This window comes from Alligator mississippiensis, chromosome 12 (genome assembly GCF_030867095.1).
Source record: "Alligator mississippiensis isolate rAllMis1 chromosome 12, rAllMis1, whole genome shotgun sequence".
Lineage (NCBI taxonomy): Eukaryota > Metazoa > Chordata > Crocodylia > Alligatoridae > Alligator > Alligator mississippiensis.
In genome coordinates, this window is record NC_081835.1 from 50,008,005 (window position 1) to 50,027,645 (window position 19,641).

General features: G+C 45.8%; 1 protein-coding gene across 12 annotated transcripts in view; it reads left to right on the forward strand.

Moving 5' to 3' along the window:
- The window catches only part of EXD3 (exonuclease 3'-5' domain containing 3), a 457,407-nt gene that overhangs the window by 167,413 nt on the left and 270,353 nt on the right, over positions 1–19,641 (forward strand). For all 12 annotated transcript variants that reach the window (XR_009455884.1, XM_059715506.1, XM_019475746.2 and 9 more), the window contains one exon: positions 271–309. Coding sequence is in view for 11 of the 12 variants with exons in the window: in XM_059715506.1 (XP_059571489.1) it covers positions 271–309 (39 nt within the window). In the remaining variant the exon portion in view is untranslated. The remainder of the gene's footprint in view (positions 1–270; positions 310–19,641) is intronic.

The window sequence follows — 19,641 nt, forward strand, 5'->3', positions numbered from 1 at the left end:
TCCTCTGGATAGGATTTTGTGTAGCATTCATACTGCAAATGTAGGTTAAGGTTTTGTCTTGTGTGCTATAGTTCAACATTTGTCTGAATTAATTAATCTAAGCTATGCTTTTCTCTAATGCACTCTGCATGGTGATATTTGAGAACCAGTGATTTTCAGGGCATACCAGATTGCATTCCTAAATCACAGATGATGCCAAGTTTTAGGTTTGTGTGTTAAATTTCAGCTTGGTGTGAAACAAATCTCCTAGATTTATTTTTGTCTTTTCAGAAAAGCATGACTCAGGAGAACTGGACAGATCATGTTCAGGTAAGTGTAAAATTTTCTCATCTACTTTTTCAGGGCCAATTTTTCTAATCATTAAAAATAACCGACTGTGGTAGTGACAGAATTTTCAATAAGCTTTAGTGAGATATTTATAATTACTCAGTTTTCTAGATCTGTCATAACTGCCTAAGCTTGTGGAAACTGTGTGTGTACCTATAATTACAAAATTAGCTTTTAAAAACTTCATAGTTGTACCTACTGTAATTAGATTAAATTTCCACAAGATTAGTCTCTTGTACTTCCATATCCACATTACAAGAAACATCAATACTGAAGTTATTTAATTGCAAAATTGTATTTAGTTATCTAATACAACTAGCAAAGGCCACCACTAAACATAGACCAAAGATATTTCATTTATCCTGAATATATTCAACTAGGTTTATCTATATCAATATTAATATCTATATGAATACGCACTTGCAGATGCAGTTGATGATGGTGATTCCTTTAGTTTTAATGTACCATTATATGGAGTGGTTCCATATATCATGTATACGCCATATTCACCCAAATCTGAGATGAGTTCAAATTTAAGATAACTCCCCCTAGTAATTAGATTCTGTACAAAGAAAAGGATATATTTGTGATATTTTTTCCATACATAGAATCTAATTATTAGGGGGGTGTCTTAATTCCCCCCCACTGCTGTGGCAAGGAAAGCAATGGTGAGGGGGAAGGAATCCCTGTCCCTTGTGCCTGCCCCCCAACATGTGCCCCCTGCCACATGCCCCCCTGCTGCCTGCCATTCCATTTCTGTGACTGCTTCCTGCCCCTTGCCCTCCATGCCTATGCCCTCTCCCCCACCCCAGCTTCCCTCATGCCTGCCCTCTTTACACTCTCTGCCCCCACCCTACTTACCTTTTGCTGCAGTTCTGATCCTCTGGATCAGTCAGCAGCACTGTGGTCTTGCGCTGGTCTCAACCCAGCCCAGCCAGGGAGAAGTGGCAACAGCTTTTGGCTGGGCTGGATTGGGACTGGAGGGACCAGAGCTGAAGTTGGAGCAGAAGGTAAGGGAGGAGGAGAATAAGGGATAGGGGGCAGGCACAAGGGGACAAAGCATGGGGGGGAAATCTGCAGGTGTACCTCCTTCCACCCCGTGGTCTCCCCTATACTCCCTTCAACTGCCCTACCCCTCCCCTGTCAAACAAGCTATTTTAGCCCAGGGCAGGCAGTGGCTCAGCTCCAGCTTCAGCTCCCAGCCCAGGACCAAAGCCGGAAATTAGCTGCTGCCTGCCTTGGGCTGTACTTGAATTGAGGATGTGGCTTTTTTCCCCCTGCTGACTGGGGGAAAAGGGGAGACACATCCTCATCTTGGATTCAACTGTATATAGTATATACATATTACGCACACGCACGGGGTGCCTTTTAATACATTCTTCATCAGAGATAGGAGAAAACAAACTGATCAGTGTCCCTCCCTCCTTACAGACCATTAAACACTGCCTATATGACGAATACACAGATTCACAGAAGTTTAGGGCTCAAAGGGAACTTGTGAGATCATCGGGTCCAGTCCCCAACTGTTGTTTGTAGCCCTAAGAAGGGTATCTGTCAGAATAACTGTTACCATTTCCAGGTCTGAAGCTAATAATTAAGAGGTCTAAAGACATGGTAGATGACAGGAAGCTGCTAGAGTTGGCCCATCTCCAGCATTTCTGTGATCTTATCCAGCAAGGCCATGCTGATGAATCTAATTTTAAGTGTGTGAGCATTAACTTCAAAGAAATTGTTCACATGCTTAAAGCTAGACGCATGCTCAAGTACCTTGTTGAATTGAGACCTTATAAAAGATTAGCAATGGGATGGTAACTATCATCTTTGTAACAACCTTTGGATGCACATTTGTATTTGAAACAAGGATCTCTTGGGTGCATCTGTGTGTGCAAATGTTCCTGGGTGGGTTTACTCCAGAGTAATTCACTCTGAAGTAAACACACCCTGGGCAGCTATCTATACATGTGCACATTTGGGAGCAGATTTGTTGCTTGTGGTAGCAGTCCGCTCCCACCCTCTCTAGCCCTGCACCGGCCCCCTGCAGCAGCCAGGGGGAGCTGGAGCATCAGCTGCACCCGCCTACAGCTGCCCGCCATCTTTAAAAGTCAGCCTTGCGTGCTGCTCCTTGGCCACCTGCTTTCCTGGTCTGGAGCAGTATGCAGAGCATGGTGTGAGCACACTGTGGTTCTGTTGCTGGAGCCTCTGCCCACTGTGCCATGGCTGCTCCACCCCGAAACCCTGGGAGTGATGTCCAGCACCCTGGGCTCCTGCTGGCCACCCTGCTCAATGTGCTGGCCTGCTGTGGCGACCACCCCCTGGCTGAGGTCTGTCAGCAGGGATGCTGACAACATGCACCTGAACTCCACGACTGGTGCTGTCCATGTGGTCTTGGGCCTGTGGGCCCGCCTGGCCAGCCAGGACCAGTGGATGCACATTGTCCAGACCACGTGGGTTGATGAGCAGTAGCTGGAGTCATTCTGGATGATCCGGGCTACCTTCCAGGAGCTCCTCAAGCAGCTCCATCTGCACCTGGAACAGCAGGCCACCGCCACGTGGAGGCCCCTCCCCACAGATACCTGGCTGGCCATTGCCCTGCTCAAGCTGACCATGCCCACCAGCCTCTGCTATGTCAGCCACCTCTTGGGTGTGGGCAAGATGACCATCAGGGAGGCCGTCTTGGAGGTGTGTGGCACCCTCCAGGATGTGCTGAGGCACACCATGCATGATGCCCTGGAGGTGGCGGCGGGGTTCCATACCCTGGGCTTCCCCCAGTGCATTGGGACCCTGGATTGGACTCACATACCCATCACCTGTCCACTCCATACCGACTGCCTCTACTATAGACAGTGGGGCTTCCATCATGCTCCAAACCATTGCTGACCACTGCGGTGCCCTCACCAGTGTGAGTGCTGGCTGGGTGGGCAGCGCCCACAATGCCCACATCTTCTGCATCTCCACCCAGCCATCCCTCGTGGAGAGTGGGTGCTTCGCACTCAGGGTGCCAGACCTCCAGCTGGGCACCATGGTGATCCTCATTGGGGACCCCATCTACCCACTCCTCCCCTGGCTCACATGGCCCTACACAGGCCAGCTGGACCCTTGGCAGGCACACTCAACAGGTTCCTGGGCTGGACTCCCGTGCTGGTGGTGTGTTCCTTCAGTTGCCTGAAGGGATGCTGGATTACCCTCATTGCCCACCTTGAGGTCACCAAGGCCAGTATCCCCCAGGTCATCGTCAAAGCCTGCATGCTGCATAACATTTGTGAAGCTCAGGGTACTCTCTTCCATGAGGCCTAGGCAGAGGAGGAACAGCAGGTGGAGGACACCTGGTACTGGGAGCACCAGCTGCGGCGACAATGATGGGGCCTCTCTTCTGAGGCACTGGGCAAGCTGCTCACCTGCCAGCAGGGGCCAGGGCACCAGGTCCAAGAGGTGCTGGCTGACTACCTGTTCCTGCACTCCCTGCTGTAGCCTGCCTGGATGACCACCCGCAGACCCCAGCCCCACCGTGCACCCCCAGCACCATGCTCAGTGTGGACAGTTCTCAGAAAAACACTTTATTCCCTTCCACAAACAGACCTCTCCCCTCCCTCTGCACAACAGAGCCTATCTCCCCCTCCCTCCTGAACCACAGAGCCCTTCCCCCTCCCTTCCCTGTACCAAACCTCGCTCCCCCCCTCCCCATAGACTGTGTACAGCAGTGCTTCTCAAAGTGGTGGTCCACAGACTGGTGCCGATCAGCGAGCCACTGGTCGCCAGTCTGCAGCGAGTTGCCAGGACAGAAACAAATATTTTTGCTGGTCCGTAATGAGCTGCCAGGAAAGAAAGAAATATATTTTTAGAAGCATAACACTGATATGTCATAAAGCCACAGTTCGTACGTTCCAATACTCCAGGTGACGTCACATCGTGTGAGGTGAGGAAAGAGAAAGAAGCAGCTGGTCGTGCATTTGTGTAGCGCTGTTATATGCAGTTGCTGCCACCGGCTGAACCAGGCACCGGTCCCTGGCCCACTGGAAAAAAAATTGCCGGTCCACCACATCAGATAGTTTGAGAAGCACTGATGTACAGTACATGCTGTGTGCACCCTCCCAGGGTGGGGGGCAGAGCCTGGGGACAGGTGCCCAGTACTTCTTTGCTGGGGCACATGCTGTGACGAGCCTAGTGGGTTGGGGGCTCACCTGGGGGTGATGGTGAGTGCTGCTGTACCCCTCCTGCAGCCAGTGGGCCAAGTCAGCAAGATCTATGCACAGTGGTGGCCCCACTGCAGGCAGCTTCTACTTCGAGGCCATATGGAGTCAGGGCAAAAAGCGGGGCTGTGCTCAGGTGAGGGAGGCTGGTTGGTGGGGGACCCAGAGCAGAAGCTGGGGCAGGGACACCTGGCCTCCCTCCTGCATGCAGCCTGACAGGCCCTCATAAGTGTGGGCATTGAAGCACCTCTGCACACACTGACTGAAGATCTCACTGCACGTTGCCATGAGGTCCACAGTCTCCTCTTGGGAAAGGAGAAAGTCCCATTTGACTCCTGTGAGTCCCCTACTGTTTACACTTGTAAAGCACTGTCAGTGCTTGCCCTGAAAAAGGCCCATGGTTGTGACACAGCATGGTTACAGTGAGATCAACCTGTTGTGGGTTAGAGGTTTGCATTATATACAGCCAAGATTGTTAATGACAAGGTGTTTAGCAGGATTTGCAGGTTTGTTGGAATCTGACGGGGCCGTGACATGAACGCTTCTTCTGTGGTCCCCATCTTTTCAGTGATACCTATTAAATGGTTTGTACCTTTGCTCCCATTTTCTGACCTTGATGTAACTGCCCACTCCAGATTGTATTGGTCATGGTATGGAGGATGTACACTGTGTGGCATGCAGTGTGAGAGAGGGAGTATACTCTGGTCAAGCTGAGATGACTACCACAAAGATTAAGAAGACCCAACTGAATAATGAACTGAGTCAGGAATTAATGTATGCTTCTTCCAAACTAGAGTCTATGCAAAAGATGAACTTTCTGAATGCAGCCAGTTTATGTCTTTTGACAACTCAGTGATTTTCATGAGGGTAGTACTCGAACTTGTCTGTTATCAGTTCCAACTCTTAATGCTATCAGTGATTACTGCCTTTGGCATCACATTAAAGCGGCTAGAGTGTGTACCCGTACTTTTGAAGGGAAACCTAAATAATCCCACATGTAGATCTGCTCCTGCTTTATGGTGCCAACAACTTGACTGCACTGAACAAAGGAAAGGTCAGTGGAGCTCTGATCTCTTGTGTGTGTTTCAGAAAGCCAGTTTGTTGCGATGATTATTCCATGATAGTCTTTTTGGGCTCTAAAACTCTCACTGGCCTCCTTTTCTATGGACAATTGGGTTTTGGCTGAATGACTTTTTTAGCCAAAATCTTCTGTTTTTACACAAATTATGTCAATTTTTTATTGAGAAAAACTAACAGGTGAACACTATGACTTAAAATAACACCTAATTTCAATTTAGAAATGGTAATGTTGGAGTATTGCTGTAGCCATGATGGTCTAGGAAATATGCAACAGGCAAGGATTTTTGTGAATTACATCTTTTATTGGACCAATTGCATGTTTGGGATAGAGTGAGAGAGGCTTTCAAATTCAGTGCATTCTTCAGGTCCTCTTACAATGTAAAAATGCTGCCCTGCTGTTTCTTGAGAGTTGTGGCTCTTGTGCTTTATGTCCCCGTTCTGCCTCATGGACTGGGTTGCACAGCCAGATTTTACTTATGGCTGTGGAGCTCCCATGATACACTAAACAAGGGGGGAGACTACAGGGCAAAATGGGAAATACAGTCCAGTCACAGAGCTTGACCCTAGAGGAGAGTGGGCATGAGGTATCTGACCCCTACAGTTTCCATGAGGCTTTACTCTGGCATTTCTGAAGTTTAATTTTTCAGCTACCATCTTTTTTTTTTTCTTTTTTCTTTTTTTTAACTGAAAAAGCAGACATTTCCATAGGGGTTAAACATCAGTTTTGACCAGTTCTATGCAACAGCCACAATTTAAACTGAGTCAGAACCTAGGAGATCAGTGTCCTACTATTCAGGGAACACATTTTATATGGCTGGATGATACTTTATTTTTGTGCTGAAGAGATGTATTTAGTTGATGCTTAGAGCATTATAGAGCTTTGTGTCTCTTCTGTGCTGCCTAAATCAAAGGTGCAATACTTGCAGTCTCTACAGTAGTCAGGTAACTGAGAAGGATAGCTACAGCCTTCTTCACATTCTCCCTGCATATTTTCCTTGGGGATGAATGAGAAAGATGGAGATGGTGTCCTTGGGCATGGGTGCCCAACTGCATTGCTGCTCATTAGCTTGCCCAATTGATTCAGTGAGTTGCAAGGGAATAGATAGAAAAGGATGCCAGTTCATGTCTTTACAGCTCAAAAGCAGATGTGCAAGAGAAAAATCTGGACCAGAGCCCGGGTTACTGCACCCCCTGGGAACCTCCCATTCCAAAATGGAGTCTGATCAAAGGAAAAACCTCAGTGTTACTTCCCTGGGGCATAAATCTTGAGAACGTCTTGCACCCTTAATGTTTTATTCTTTTTTTTAAAAGGACATTAATTGGGTAAGCATGGAAGAAGGCATGTACACTGGAGCCATAATACAATCACTTCTCCTCACTGTGTTCATATTGAGCTGTCTGTCAATGGAAGGAGGGTTGGCTAAATGTAGGAGTGTTGATGTCTGGGACTCTTTTGGGCCTGATGTTTGGAAATATGATATAGGAAGTTACTTTGCAGAGCAGGGAAAAGACATTGAAGATATGTTTTTCAGCAGTTTTAAAAACCTTGCAAAAGTGAGCACACATTTGAAATAAACTTTTAAAACAATCTGTGAAGACAACATACAATAGAGGACTGGTTAATGAGTAATAAGAGACGCTTTTTCTTCTTAGTGGCTTGCACTTCACTATATCACCCATAAGCAACGATCCTGGTTTTCCCTGATAAAAAAAAATCACAGATTCTCTGATAAAACCCCCCTCAAAACTGTGATTGAAATGGAAGGCCGCTATACGTAGGTATCAGTTGAACCCAGTGTTTTCTTGATATATGTACAATATTAAAGCAATTTGGAAGTGCCCCAATCATTATAATAAAATAATTTCTAAATACCTACACATTTTGGTGTTTGATTTTGGGGTTTTTATCATGGAAAATCAGAGTTCCCTCAGCCTCCTTAGTTCACAGAACATAGGTCCAGGGCTCTCACTCCCAAGCCACAGTCCCCTAGCCATGCTGGTGCCCCTCCCTCCCAACCTACAGCCTCCTGGTCCTATCGGTGCCTCTGACTCCCCCCAACAACGCCCTCCAGGCCTGCTGGTGCCCCTCACTTCCCCTGACACTGCAGCCTGGCCCTGCTGGTGCCCCTTACCCCCCAGCCACAGCCCCCTGCTCCTTCCCAGTCCTGCCAGAGGGGGCCCCCAGCTGTCAGAGCTATGGGGCCAGGGACCTGGGGCCACAGCCCCCTGCCCCCTGCAGCAGCGCCCAAGCCCTGGCCGAGCCCAACTCCCCCTCCCTGCTGCCTGCCTGCTGTGGACTTGTGTGGTGGGGAGTGACTCCCTGCTGCTGTGTACACTCCTGGGGGGGCAGGTGGGACCCATGCCACCCCAGGTCTGTGCACGGGTGCAGGCTCCCTGCCTTACTGTCCACCCCTGGGGCCTTCATAGCCCAGCAGGTGCAACTCGGTGCTGCAGAGTAGAGGGGGCCATGCAGGAAAGTGGCTTGCTGCTGTGAGCTCCACTTAATGAAGCACCCCCTGCCTTCATGGCAGCAGCAAGAGGCACAACCCCGTGTCGCTGCCACACAGACAGGGAGTACCTTGCTAGAGCAGTGCAGAGCTTACAATGGCAAGCAGCTTCCCCACGTGGCCCTGCTCTACTCTGCAGTGCCAGGTCGCATCCGCTGGGCTGCGGGGACCCCAAGCCCACAGCGGGCAGCCTGTACCTGCCCCCACCCTGTGCACAGAACTGGGGGGCATGGGTCCCCCTTGCCCACCAGGAGTGCGCACAGTGGCAGGGAGCTGGCTGCATCTCTTTACCCCTGGACAAACCACCTGTGGCCCTGTGTTGCTCCCCACTGGGGCCCTGCAGCTGCACTTTCTGGCCCTGGGCCCCAAGCCCCATGCACCCCCTGGCTGGGCAGCAGCCCCAGTCCCTGCCCTGCCCAACCCACTCCCTCCCTCCCCATGGGGGTCTTAATCTTCCCCCTACCCCCCAGACTTACCTGGGGGAGCTGTTCTCCAGGCTGCTTGGTGGCCATGTGCACATACATGCACATGGCACCCCTGACCTGACTGCCCTCCTCCCGCTCCCCCACACCCTCCTGCCAGCTGGAGCTCTGCCAGCCTGCATCGAGCTCTTTGCAAAAGTGCAAAACCCTTGGGTTTCTCTGTTAAAATTAGAAATCTGTACTTTCCTTGGGTAAAGGGGGAAATTCGCATTTTTCTCTGTTTCTCCTCGGGAAACAGAAAACCTGGATCCCTGCTCATAAGCTAAGAAGAGTAATGATTGGCTGAAGGAAATATTCTAGATATCACATACTCCTGATCTTGCTTGGTTTTCTGTAGAAAGGATGCTAGTGATGCCTCTGGTTAAGGTTGCTGAAGTATTTCTCTTGTGTTCAGTGACCCATAATATTCCAGGCATGGCCATCTCCACTGAAATGTGCTCTTTTACATCAGCAAGGAGTTTAAAACTTTTGAAGCCTGGCTTTCGCCTGCAGGCAAATGTTCTTATAAATTTGACTCAGAAAGGTTTTGTTGTAGCAAAAAATAAACCCCCAATATAAACCCTCAAAAGTTTGCAAATCTTCTTTGGAGATACTCTAGCACAAAAACAGATAAAGACAGAAAGCTGAACCTCATTAGAAAATGTATTCCAAGCGTCTCTGAGCACATCAGCAAGGAAGCTTGCCTTTGGCAGGTAGTGAGCTCTATGGGGGTTCTGCTACATCCAGTGTGATGTTTTAAAGTGTATATTGGATTATTCCAGAACAAGAGTATTACATGCACATGTTTATATAGATATGCATAAAAAGACATAGGCAGGCAAGGTTCTTGACTTAAGAACCTTGCCTGCCTATGTCCTTAGATCAACACGGCTACAACCAAAAACTCAGCATAAAAACACATCACTTTCACACAAGTGAAATCCCTTTAAAAACAGAGTAGAATGTATAGCAGAGCACAGTCAGTTTAGGATGATAATTAAAAGGTAGTATTGTGTGCAGTTGAAACTAATGGGTATATTTAGCACTGGCGGAATATAATTGCCTAATTTGGAATGTGGCAAGGATGTTGAGTTGGAGTATAGTGCTCTGGCATGTTTTTTGTTTTCATAGTACTGAGGCCTTCTAACTTTGAAATAAATCCTGCACTGATTGCTGAAAAGTTGCTACAAGGGCAAACACATTTGCAAGGTTCTCAAACTGAAAAAAACTTAAACATCTGCAACAGTAAGACCAGGAACTTGAAATTCTAGATCAGTGGCACTCAACCTCCAGCCTACAGGCCAGCCCAGCCCACGGGCCCATGTCATCCACATCATGGAGCTTCCCATGGGCCTGAAAATTTGGCAGTGGGGGGGTGGTGATAGCCAAAGCCACAACAAGTGATGCTGCCACTGTTCCCTCACTGCCAAATTTCTAGATGTGTGGGGAGCCCCGCACCCCAGATTGGTGGTGCACAGGCCTGGGCCAGTGTGCAAGGTTGCTCTATAGCAGGATCTAGCATGCAGGCCTGGGTTGGCAAACTGGGTTGCACCCACAGTCTGACCCCATACTGGATCAGACTCATGGTCCCATCCTGAACTGATCCAGCTCATGAGCTGATCCAACACTGCTCATCTGGCCTGTGGGGCCAGAAGGTTAAATGCCACTGTTCTAGATTTATTTCACTGATCTTCTAGTTTGAACCTACAGGTGTCATCCTTTCTAGCCTTGGGTAGCTAATTCTTGGCAGAATTGTATACTTAAGGTTGGTCTATATGAAGGACAGTACCTTAAATGGTATGATGCTTTAAAACCTAGAAGGGTACATTTATTCAGGTTTCTGCTTTGCAGACACGCAACCTACCCTGGTGTGGTATTGTAGTAAAGCAAACTGGACTCTGGAGCCAGCTGTTTAACCAGGTTCAGCACTGGAAGAAGCCACAGCTAATCAGCTTTCCTTTCCCAGTTGTGGCAATGAGAGATTTTATTTATTTATTTAAAATTTCTGACCATGAAAATTGAGCGTTCTGAGCTCATAAGCCTTGTTCTCTGAGGGCCCTGGGGTCAAAGGCTTGTAATCTCCAGCAAATGTATGACTCTATTCCCACAAAAATTCTAAGCTTGTTACTAATGTCACTTTTGAGAAAGAGATCGCTAGAGAACATAAAATACTTTTTCAAGATAAGTCTTAGATAATATTCAGAGTTATGCCTGGACTTTGCACCCTCCTTACCTGCCATGCATATAATGATTTTCACAATTTGAGACCATACTTAGCCATAAATTGTCTCAGACTATAACAGAGACTTTATTATTCATTATCTTTCAAACAACAACATTCCTTAGGCAATAGTATCCTATATTTATGGCGTATATTCCATTTCCACAGAGCCCCAACGTCTGTCTGTTAGCTATCCAGGATCTATAGGCATCACTTCACTCTCTAGTGAATTGTATTTAACCTAGGAATAAAAATACAATAGCCCATTCTGCTTGGGAATACAACCCACAGTAGTTTCAGGGCAGGAAGTGAAAAAGTTTGCTGTATCCAATTGAAACTTGGAGGAAAATTGAAATAGGCAGAAAGCGATTACTTGAGTTGTTTGGCCAGGATACCAGACCAGTAATCCTACTTTTGGGATCTTTATTAAGTGCAAGAGGTCAAAGAATCAGTTTGTAAACACTCAAATTTAGTATCCTCCATTAGGGCTCCTGACTTTGTTAGCAACTTGAATTGACTTGAGTCACTCTCATGCACCATGTGTACAGTACAAGGAGCTCAAGACTCTAGCATGCCAAAATTCTGATCTGCTTCCAGACAGCTGCCATTTTTTAAAAAAACAGAAAAAAGGAATATTGCAAAATGGGCAATATTCAGTCCTGGATCAGGGAGAAGTTTAAAGTCTCATATTTCATGAACCTTAGAGTGAGGTAATTCCTTTTATACCAGTGGAGAGTTGGCAGCCTCTCCCCTTTCCCATAGGCTGTGCATTCAGCATTCCTTTGCTGCTCCTACAGCCCTTTTTATTCTGCTTCCTGCCTTTCCTTGCTTGTGCTTATTTATTCGAATGGAATATAGCAACTGAATGACAGAACAACCTATAAACAGTGACATTGAGGGATAAGGCTAGAGTGACAGTTTTAGATTTGATAGCCATTGCAAAGCATTGTCAGTAGGCTAGTTCAGGTCTTCAGTGCAACCATTAAAATGATAAATAGGACATTCCTCTCTGATGCGTGCTATAGTTTGGATTTCTCCACACTCACACTTAGGATCTTTAATAAAATTCTATTCATGTAGTAGGTAGTTACATTTACCTTGCCCAGTATGAACCCTGTTCAACACTGTCCAGCTTCACCTTGGTAAAGCAAAGCTAGGGGGTTTAGATGTGGAGTCCATGGTAAGGAATTTATTAATCATGTCAATTATCGAGACCACAATAAAATATGCATCTATACTAATGATGTTAGTGCTGCTGGTCTAAATTAAATCAATCCCTCTCATTTAACAAACACAGCAGTCTTGCAGAGGAAAAACAATAGGTAAAATTGGACATATTTCATATCCCACTTGACCCTCCCTACCCTTCCCCCAAATGGTCTGGCAAAGCATGCAATTTGTGTAACCAAACATAAGTATCAAAATGTACCTGCGGACGGTGGGGAATGCTTTTTATAGTACCTGAAGAGCTGGGAGTCCTTATTAAAATGGTTCAGAGGAGCATAAGTAGTAAGGTTTGCATCCTGGGCCAGTATTTCCCAAGTCTAGTGGGCATTTATACTTTCCTGTTGCATCTGCCACTACCCTTACTGTTGTTGCTGAGTGCCATAGCTGGCAGTAAGCCAAGAGGATACCTACACCCAACTGCTGCTGCATCATCACAGAATTGTCAACCAAAGCTCCATTCTGGTGCCCCCGTAAATTGGCATGTGGGCCTTGTACACCCACCTCCAGGTATACTCCTCTAATTGTGTGGGCTTTATTTACAACAAACAAGCCCTTCTCAGTGCAATTGGTTGTGGTTGGGAACAAGCAGGTGAATGACTTCAGTTTGGGTTGGGGATTATGCAGCAGAAAGAGGTGAACCTTTTAAAGAACTTGCCGCTATTTTCAAAACTGTCTTCCAAAGGGATTCCTGGTCTATACATTTGGGCATGTTAAGGAGAAGTGAACTGATTTTCAAAGATTCTAAGCTGCCAGAAATCCCAGTGAAGTGATAGTTGCTTCAGTTGTTCAACCCCTTTGAAAATCACCTCCATTTTTACTGAAGTGCTTGAATATGGATTTAGAAGCCTAACTTTGGGTACTAATGTCTGGATTTTCAAAACAGCCTCCATAAGACTCCTTGGAAAATATATAATCCTCCACTTTGAAAACTTTGGCCAAAGGTCTTGAACTGATGTGTAATTGAGAGTGAGAGAAATAGAGAGGACATGCTGCAAATAAAATTTTCTTAAATTGTTTCAATTGTTTTCTTGAGGCAAGAGCAGCTTTTTGACCCTAAAATCCCTAACCATAAATCACTGTGCTGCCATTACACCGCATATCATTTTTGGTCACTAATAGGCAGACAAGGTTCCTTGGGTGAATTTGATATCTTTTATTAGACCAACCCAAATAGTTGGAGAATATTTATTAAGCAAGCTTTCGGGTTCAAAAACCCTTCGTCAGGCTAAGGAAGTCACTAATAAGCATTCATTTGGAAGCACAATTATATCAGAAAGCAGTTATGTGTGGAATAAAGAGGAGGGTAATTGGCTTGAGGGTGCTTGTCCAAGGAGGGGGGAAGCATTAGATTAACTAACAGGACCATCAGCAATCTGCTAAGCTTTACCTGTGCACCCTTCCTGTACCTGGTGGACAGCTAAGTAGCAGAAGTAAAGCCTACGCATAGGAGCTATATAGCACCCCATAACTTTCTGGATGAAGTGAGATGAGCTAAAGCATGTTGAGTACCAAGGGCCTTCACAAGCAGCTTCAGGATCCAGTGAAAGTTTTAGTTCCATGATACCAGTCCTCAGTCACTGAACTACCAGTCTAAGGGGCATGTCTGTCTACCCAAAAAGATGAAAAGTATTGAAGTGGGGTAATCCTAACAATCTCTGCGTCTTCTAAGCCTGTGAGTTTACATTTTAAATGTCAGCCTGTGCTGTACTTCTAAAGTGGAACTCAACCTGACCCAGAAAAGCACAGCAGTACACCAGTAGGCACTGTGCCAAGACTAAGGGAGTCTACCAACCACAGTGATGCCCAACACCCCAGAGGGAGGAAGGGGATGTGAACAAGAGAGGGGCCATAAAATTGCTCACCCTTCCATACTGATGAAAGAGGGAATGTTTACTGCATTTTATGAAAAGGAGTAGCAGGGGCTACTGAAGGCTATGTCTTCTCAGGGCTCTTGAGACTGTTTACTTCTGGAAGATGACAGTAGTATGCAGGTCCTTAACCTACCCCTTTGTTTGGTTATGGGCTTAAATGCAGCAATCTGGTGAATTATAAAGAATGCACACATATCCAAGAGAAATTAGAACTCATGGCAAAGATGAGATCTTTTATTAGACCAACTAGATATTTGCAAAAACATTCTTTATTTGCAAGTTTTGGGGTGCACACACGCTTCCTCAGGCATAGGAGAATGCAAAGATTGTAAAAGCGAATAACAAAATGTTTTTGCAAATATCTAGTTTGCAAATAAAGATTTATTTTTCTTGCAAATATCTAGTTGGTCTAATAAAAGATGTCACCTCTGCCATGAGTTCTGATTCCTTTTGCCTGTAGAGCAGGGATTATCAATCCCTGGGCTGTGGTCCAGTGCCGGGCCACGGCGGGTTGGCTGCCAGTTCACAGCATGGTTGGCTGCCAGACCAGAAGTGGCCATGAACAGGCAAACTGTGGCCCCCCAGAGCTGGGTGGAGAGGCTACAGCTCCTTTTGCAGGGCCTGCGGCAGTGCAGGGTTTGTTCCCCCCACACTTGCATCTCTATATCCAAGAGAGGCACTCAGATTTAAGGACTGTATCTGTACAGTGCCATTGCCATTTTTAGTTTTTCACAAACATGCACATCTCCTCTACATTCTCTTCCACTCAGCAAAAAAATAGTTTGGTTATCTAATAATCAGCCCAGATTATTTAATAGCCTTATAATGGATCAGTACCTCAGTGAGTGTTCCTACAAGATAGATATTGGATTATGAAAAGACTGTGCAAATCCTCTGTCTTTCACAGAGACGTTTGGGCTATTTGTAATTGATAGTTTGGCTCTGTTATACTTTTAGGCGAGATTACGTCACCATTTTGGTGCCAAGAAGGGGGAACCACATAAACAGATGATTGTTCAGAAGCAAAAAGAAGGTTCCTCTTGACAGAGAAGTCATGTAAACGGGAAGAAACAGGAAACTAATCTTTACTTGTTCTTTCTGAAAGAATGCATACCTCTTAGGAATGTTGTAATTATGGATTTAGGAATCAGTCCAGTTTGCCAGGGTGTGAATTTCAGAGTTCATTCAGTCTGCCCTCTCAAGCATTCCTGCACAAGAACAAAAAGCACCAGGATTTTAAATGCACCAAGAGAGATTAAAGGAGGAAAAAAAAAACATTGCCAATCCTTCCATTTGCTAAAGACCCTACAAAAATACTTATTATTACTTTGGGTCACAGCCAAATGGGCTTCATGAATGGTGAAATAAAAATGAGTGGTGGTAACCCAAGTCCTGTTCATTAGCAGTCTTCTATTTTTCATAGGCTGCCAATAGTGGGAGTTAGTGCTAGTGGGCAAGTGCTTCCCTCTTTATTACTTTATTTAAACAATTTGAAGACTATTCAGAATAGAAAGTGTTATTCAATGGGATTCCCACCATCTCATACTCTTAGAAAGAAAATATCCTTTAATCCGGTTCCCAACTAACTGAAGCAAGACCAAGATTACAAAGATAATATAAAACTAATATGCTGCCTATTACACGTGTGAACTAAAGAACCTGCATTACTGTTGGTTGTGTTCCACATTTGCATCTTGTGCTCTCAGCTCTCCCTAAATGATTCTTTAGCCGAAATGCACTCCAAGATACTGCAGCTACCTGTCTTTGTGAGGGCAGTGGAAGTGATGGATGCAAATAGAAGGCAAAATATGGCCTGAGAAGATTATATAGATAGTATATATTGAACGCTACCAAAAAAAATGCCCGAACTCGCAGCAGAGCAGAGCTTAGCTTCCCAAAATGAATCATGATTTCTGAGGCCATCTGAAATGTAAGCAAGCAATAAGTTAGGGAGGAGAGCGAACAACTCTTTGTTATGAGTGGAGCTTGTTTTGAGTTTGGTTGAGTGCTAAGGGGAGGTGGGAGTTAGAAATGATGCAGTAATCAAGACATTAGCTTCTCTGGCAACAAACAGAAGCATTTTTGAAAATTAATTGTACCTGAGAACTTGCAGGTGTGTTTGTTAGGATAGCAGGAGAGCTGAAAACATGTTACTCTTTGACTGATGTATTGTTAAAAGAATGCTGTTAGGTTAAAGACATCTCTATCCAAGAGGTCTTTGACGCACAGTAGGAGTGTCAGGCCAGATTAAGGATGATTTCTCATATCTGTGGGATATGCACTCGCTCTGATGAGATTCCCCAAACTTCACAGCCACAGACTGTTGAAGTCCAGCTGCTGGTTCAAAAGCAGGACCCAGGGTTGAGTTACAGAAGGTTGCACGAGCTCATGATCCTGCTACTGACTTGAGAGAGCGGGGAAGGTGGAAACAAGAAGTTGTCTGCTGCCTGAACAGAAACAGATTTCTGAACAATGTGGTTTTGTAGAGGATCTTCTTCTGGCAAACAGGGAAAATCAGTACTTGCTTTAAACAGTACTGTCAGGAATTTACATTCTGGGTTCTGCTAATATTTGGTAATTTTAGAACCCTTCTTGTGATGGAGGGAGAAGGACTCTTGGTATGGCACAGCATGGTGGACAGGAACATGCGACTATGTTAGTGTTTAATGTAACTGTAACTAATCAATAGGGCTGTGCGAAATGGCACTGTTCTGTTTCGCCTTGAGTTTCAAGGGTTCGAAGGAAGAGCGTTCCGTTTGGAATTTCATTGCAATTTGAAACAGCTGTTCCATTTTGTTCTGTCGAAAATGAAAGGCTGTTTCGACGTATCACAGGGGGTGGGGAGTCAGCCCAGCTGAGCTGACTCCCCATCCCCGGCGCTAGATCAGGCAGTGGGGAGCCAGAGAGTCAGCCCAACTGGGTTCACTCCCCCCCCCCCCCACAAGCTGCAATTGAGTGTGGGGTGGAGAGTCAGCCCAACTGGGGGGGGAGTGAACCCAACTGGGCTGACTCTCCGCACCCGATCGCAGCGTGGAGGTTGGGAGTGAGACTAGCTGGTCTGACTCTTTACCGCCCCCGCCAGATCACAGCACCCAGCACTGGATTGCAGCCCTGGGGTGGGGAACTGAGCCCCTGCACTGTTATCGGTTTCTGGCAGCGGGAGACAGGGACAGCCAAGGCTGTGCTCCCAGCTGGTGCTGGGAATGCAGGCCTGGTTCTCCCCTGTCTCTCGCTGTTGGCTTCGAAACTCGAAATGTTTTGAAAGTTTCAAAATGTTTCGACTAGCCTTGTTTTGTTTCGAGGCTGTTTTGAAGCCCTTCATTTCGATTCGATCTCACTGTTTCGAGCTTGAAATTAGTCAAAACAGTGTTGAATTGAGACAACCGGCGAAATTTCACTCACCCCTGCTAATCAGTTTAGTTACAGCCAAACAACTGGTTCCAATGCTGGTTTTCAATCCTCTTCTCTGGGTGTTTGTTAAACTAAATCTCTTCATATATTCATTTCAAGAGATTAAACCTATAGAAGGACTAGTCACCTAGTCTGCACTTCTGCATTACTCAGGTTAGAGGATTTCACTTAGTTATTACAGCATTAAGCACATGATCTTGGGTCAGATCCTCAGCTGGTGTACATCAAGGAAATATCACTAAAGTCCATGGTACTGAAGTTAATGGATTTGTGGTAAGATGAAGATGAAGACATACTTTCCCTGCTTGGCTTACAATAGTCATCCTTGCTGTCTGAGGGTGACCAGAGGGCTAGGTTTGGCTGCCTGCTGTGAATTGAGGCCGCCAACCTCCCTGTCATCTCTCCCCATAGGGTTTTGCTGAGCATACTGTTGTTATTTGCAGAGAACCTAAGCTTGGCTATTTTATGATTTATTCCTCTTAGTTCTTTGTCAAGGAGGAACTTGCATGTCTCCTGCTCTCCTAAAGCAGTAGGAAACAGTAGATACATTTTCTGTTCCTTTTCTGTCTCAGTACAGTATGGTGGTGTTGCTGTTTGACTGTCCGTGGGACTATGGCTGCAGTGCTGCAGTGCACTGCTGTGCTTCCATGCTTTGGGTGGAATTTGGAGCCAGTGTTTGTGACGAGAGTGATTTTTGATTAGTCTAATGTCTTGATACTTCAGGCAACTTTGTGTCACAGTGAAGATTTTCCTTATGGAGATGTCATATCCTTCAAGACAAAACAAAATGGAAATCTTGGAAGTTTTACATTCATACAGTGGTGTTTGAAAGCATTTCACAATGCTACAAGGGCTGCTTTCTCATTATTGTGCAGAGCCATGGTTGGAGAAGTGCTACGCTTGGCCTATAGTGCAGAGTTTTATATCAGTACATTGTTGGTACAGCAGTGTTTCTCTCTGTGAAATCTGGCTGTTTAATAAAGTAGCAGCTTGTGTACTTTTTACAGAGGAAACTTGTACCCCCTTTTACAGGGTACATGTGTTTTGGGATGTTGGGAATCCTTGTCTCCTATACACAAGCAAGATATCAAGTTCTCTCCTGAGGATTCCTGTGAATGCTGGTTGGGGCATCTGACATGTCAGCACTAGAAGTGTAGTCTGTTGGTGACATGTTCTGCAGGAGCAAACAGGCTATTCGGGCACTAGAGTCTGGGGGAATGGTTAGAACAAAATAGGTGAACCCAAGTTTGAATCATGGCTCTGCTGCTGGTTCCCTGGAAGGCTTTAGGCACATTATACCCCCTTCCTCCATCTCCCACCTTCTACCTGTTTTCCCATTTATGACATAAAGGATTCTGCCTGACAGGGGTTATATAAGGAAACTTTAGTTTGTTTGCTCAGTAGTTTCAATATGTGTTGATCCGTTTGTGAGCTGGGATACATGCTGTTCTTCCTATTTCTACTTGGAAAGGGTGACTCACTCTTCTTCCCACTCGCTGGTCTTATGTTTTCCCTCAGCAGCAAGCATCTTAAAGCAGTGTGTCCTCTTCCCATCAGTGACAGTTGCTAAAACAGGGCTGGGATCATAGGTGTGACAACTGGGGAAGTTAAGCTGAATTAGCACCTGTCTTGGATGGTATAGGAACAGCATCCTTCTCACCCCTATGGCTGTATGCTTCTGATCTTTCTGATGGAGTCATTCTATGGGCATGCACACCACACCTTTCGACTTTGCCATACCTTGAAGTCAGCAATTCCTTCTCTCCTATGAAACACCCCAGCCCCGATTTTTTCTTCTTGCAATGATTTTTAGCATGTGACTGTGACTTACAATGGCAAAAGACAAATAAATGATCACTTTTGAGGAATACAGCTGGAAGGAGAAGGTTAGCCAGTGTGTGGTGTTCAGTGTGCTCTGTTATTGGGCTCAGACAGGGCATTTACTGGGATAAACAATTTATTACTTTGAGGTCTCAAAAAGTTTGGCTAGCTTCCCCCACTACATTCATCTTCTGTCTTGTCCAGTGCTGGACTGTCACCAGAAAATCCTCTCTTTGTAGCATCTCCCGTCTGACATTACCAGACCATGAGGTGTGAAGAATTTGGATAAGTATCAACATTTTGTCAGGCTTATTTATTCAAGGGCAAGCACTGGTGCTTTGCAGATCTGGACCCCAGATAACTTCCAGCAATGCTAGAGCCAGCATTGAGATTTGAGTCTTCCGTTAGACAAGGATCAGGGAAAGCCCCATTTTCCAAATACTGGCATCTCAAACAGGGATCTTCAGAACAGTATTCACATTGATTTGGTTCATGTGGCTTACAAAGGGGGAAAAAAGTAAAATTAGC